Here is a 3,334-nt window from a genome sequence, read left to right as displayed (position 1 = left end):
GGTTAAGTTAGTGTAGCATCCTAACAGTCTATACATGGACCTGTGGACATCTCCTTTTCCATAGTCAGAGGGAAAAATACCTTATTACTTTCTGTGTATGTTATAAAGCATTCCATTGACAAACCATTTAAGGGGCTGGTTTGTCAGTGATTGAAGGCACCCCTGGACATCTTTTTTTTTTTTTTTTTTGAGACGGAGTCTTGCTTTGTCGCCCAGGCTGGAGAGCAGTGGCGCAATCTCGGCTCACTGCAAGCTCCACCTCCTGGGTTCATGCCATTCTCCTGTCTCAGCCTCCCCAGTAGCTGGGACTCCAGGCCCCCGCCACAATGCCTGACTAATTTTTTTTTTTTTTTTTTTGTATTTTTAGTAGAGACGGGGTTTCACTGTGTTAGCCAGGATGGTCTCGATCTCCTGACCTCATGATCCGCCCGCCTCTGCCTCCCAAAGTGCTGGGATTACAGGCGTGAGCCACTGCGCCTGGCCACTCCGAATATCTTTACCACTGGCTGAGTCATCTTAACTAGGATACTTTGTCTTGAAACTGTTTTCTTAATTTTAAACTTTTTTTTTTTTAACAGCTCACTGCCTACATCTCAGAGTTTTAAAAATTGTTTTAAAAATACTGCAACTCCTGAGATATAGTTAGGGCTCAATAAATGTTAGCTGTCTTTATAAGAAAACATTCTGAGTAAATATAGGTATACCATCCTGCCAGTGATTCATCTTTTAGTCTCTGACATGGTATCTAACAGTAATGTCTGTTAGTAACAAGATTTTCCAGTTCTCTCCAGTGTCATAATAAGTCACTGTATTCCAAAGTACTATGCACAATAGCAAAGAATACAGGAAGAAATGAAAATTATGGGAGCAGAAACCTAATGTAGTGAGTGCCACCAGTAGGTGGCTTCTGGGGATAACAGAAAAAACTGTCAAAGCCTCACATGTTAAAGGCTAAAAATGCTTACCCTCTCCCTGTGTTGCCCACTCCACCCCTTTAAATTGTGCCCTGTGGTTTAACTAAGGGTTACAACCTGCTCCCTGCTTAGTATGTGTCAGGAATAGCACAATCCAACCTTTATACAGAGGAGACAAAATTGATAAGTTTATTCTGGTTCATCCTTTGCAAGCTCCATCTTCACTTTCTGAAAAACAGAAATAATCACCCTTATACTCAGTAATGTGCCAGGTCCATGCACATGATAGGTAACCCCCACGACATTCCCGGGAGGGAGCCATTCTTAGCCCTGTTTTATGGACAGTTGTTAGAGCAACATAAAGTTTTCTTCTTGGAAACTGTGAAAGAAAAATACTAGAGGGATTATATTCCTAGATATATTAATACAATAGCCTCTGCATCTTCCATTAAAAAAAAATCGACAAGTAGTAAAATAATTCAGCCTAACAGGTGGGTTTTCATTCACAAACTGTCCCTGTACAGATTCTGAGAGGTTGTGAATCTGGTCCTACATAGAAATAAGGCCGAAGATGTCCAGTAAAAGTGTCAGTGAAAGTACAGATGTGAGATTTCTCAGCCATGTTATAGAATGAGATCTCACCCATCTCATAGTCCAGGAAAATGCCAATGGCCCTGGCTTTCACCTCTAACAATAGAGGGGTTGGAAAAGCCCCTGGTGCACGATAGCCGTCATCTTGCAGCTCAATTCTCCAACATTCCTGCGAGGCTGATGAGGGTCTCCTGGCCTTTGTGGGAAGAGAATCTTTGCAAATGCCAATAGCCCATTCTGACTTATCCCCCACTTCAATCTCCCAGAAATGCCTGCCAGAATAAAAACTTGGAAAACCTAGAACAACTGGCTTGACTGTAAATCTTTTTGGGAAACTAGGAACCTTTTGTTTTCTCTTTGTAAATCTCACACATTTTTTATCTTCAGATACAATCAGGTTAGGGTGTGCTGTTTCAGGGTCTAGAACTATATCTGCTTTAAATTTCTTTATAATTCTCTGCAGAGCAGAATACTGGGGAGGAAAACTGCAGCCATCTCTCTTTAAATGAATTGAAAAGATCGATGGGCTACTCTCATTTTCAGACTCATAGAAAATTTTAATTTGTGACAGCAATTGCAGTTCAGACAGCTCGCTGAGCTCTACTACCTTACTTAACTGGTTTTTGAGTGTGGCATTGTAGTTTGAAAATGCTGTTATGTTTGCACTGAGTTTCTGTTGGTTGTCCTTCTCTTCTTCAGCTAATCTGGAGAGAACTGCCTGTTGTTCACGGTCTAAAAACTGGTTGAGGTGCTCAAATTCAGAGGATAATTCCTGCCTTTGATTTTCCACCATCTCTCTCAGTTCTAAGGGCTTTTTGCTTTGAGTGTTTATTAATTTTTGGAGGTCTGCCAACTGCTTTTTCAGGGGCTGGACGTAACTGCAGAATCTTTTCCTATAATGAATGGCAGCTTTCTCTATGGGCCTCACATGGTGGCCCTGGTGGTCAGGGGGCTGAGTGCACAGGGGACACAACACCACCAGGTCCTCCTTGCAGAAAACGCTCAGGGGCTGGTTGTGTTTCTCGCACAAGGTTGTCTCTTCCTGCCTCCTTTTATTGCCCTTGGTGCTCTGGAGTAGCTTGGCAATTTCAATCATCCTTCCCAGCTGAGTGTTGCTCCTGAAGTGCCCCTCTTGACATTGGTGACGACAGACAGGGCAAGGGAACAATTCCTGTAGATCCAGCCAGGACTGTTGGATGCAGGAACGACAGAAGTTGTGCCCACATTCGATGGTGACGGGGTCACGCAGGTAATCCAGACAGATGGAGCACTTGGCTTCTGCTTGGAGTCCGGTCAGAGCTGCTGCCACTGCCATTGGGCTGTCAGTGAAGGTCTGGACCAAGGTGGGCTTTCTTCAAGAGGCTGAGCTCGTGGGTACTCTTCAGTGAGAAGCAGATATGCTCTCAGATCTCACTGTCCTTCCTGGAGACAGCTGATGACCTCACTACAGTCCCACTGGTTTCTCACATTGGTGGCAGCCTTTGAAGTTCTTTGAATCTTTGGATCCTTTAATTCTAACTGCCAAAAGGAGTCCCACACACAGTCTGCTGGCAGTCACAGTCACAACTCTTTCAGTCTTTGGCTGCTCAGAGAAAATGATGCCAAGCTAAGCAGCTGTTAGGAAAACAGCTGTTGCCTCAAATCATTGGTTGCTGTGGGTGAGAAGATATTCCTTTCTTAAGAACAAAACAAGATGAAACAAACCTGAATTTACTTCAGGTGGTCCTAACCTCTACCACGTTCTAGCCAAATACAAGTTATCCTCCCCTAGCCCCAGTCTTTTATTTCCGTGCCTTTATTATTGTGCCCCAGCCATTCCACATACTTGA

The 3,334-nt window shown here is 43.6% G+C and overlaps 1 protein-coding gene across 1 annotated transcript; it reads right to left on the bottom strand.

Annotated features, from left to right (window-relative positions):
* Nucleotides 1–1,413: 1,413 nt before the first annotated feature.
* On the bottom strand, nt 1,414–2,820 carry LOC104663428 (putative tripartite motif-containing protein 75). The gene has a single exon (XM_010364583.2). It carries the CDS (start codon nt 2,818–2,820, stop codon nt 1,414–1,416), a length of 1,407 nt encoding a protein of 468 aa, XP_010362885.2.
* Nucleotides 2,821–3,334: the final 514 nt, after the last annotated feature.

The sequence above is a fragment of the Rhinopithecus roxellana genome, chromosome 2 (assembly GCF_007565055.1).
Source record: "Rhinopithecus roxellana isolate Shanxi Qingling chromosome 2, ASM756505v1, whole genome shotgun sequence".
Classification (NCBI taxonomy): Eukaryota; Metazoa; Chordata; class Mammalia; order Primates; family Cercopithecidae; genus Rhinopithecus; species Rhinopithecus roxellana.
Note: the sequence above shows the minus strand (reverse complement) of the source record. Positions and strands in the feature narration are given on the sequence as shown.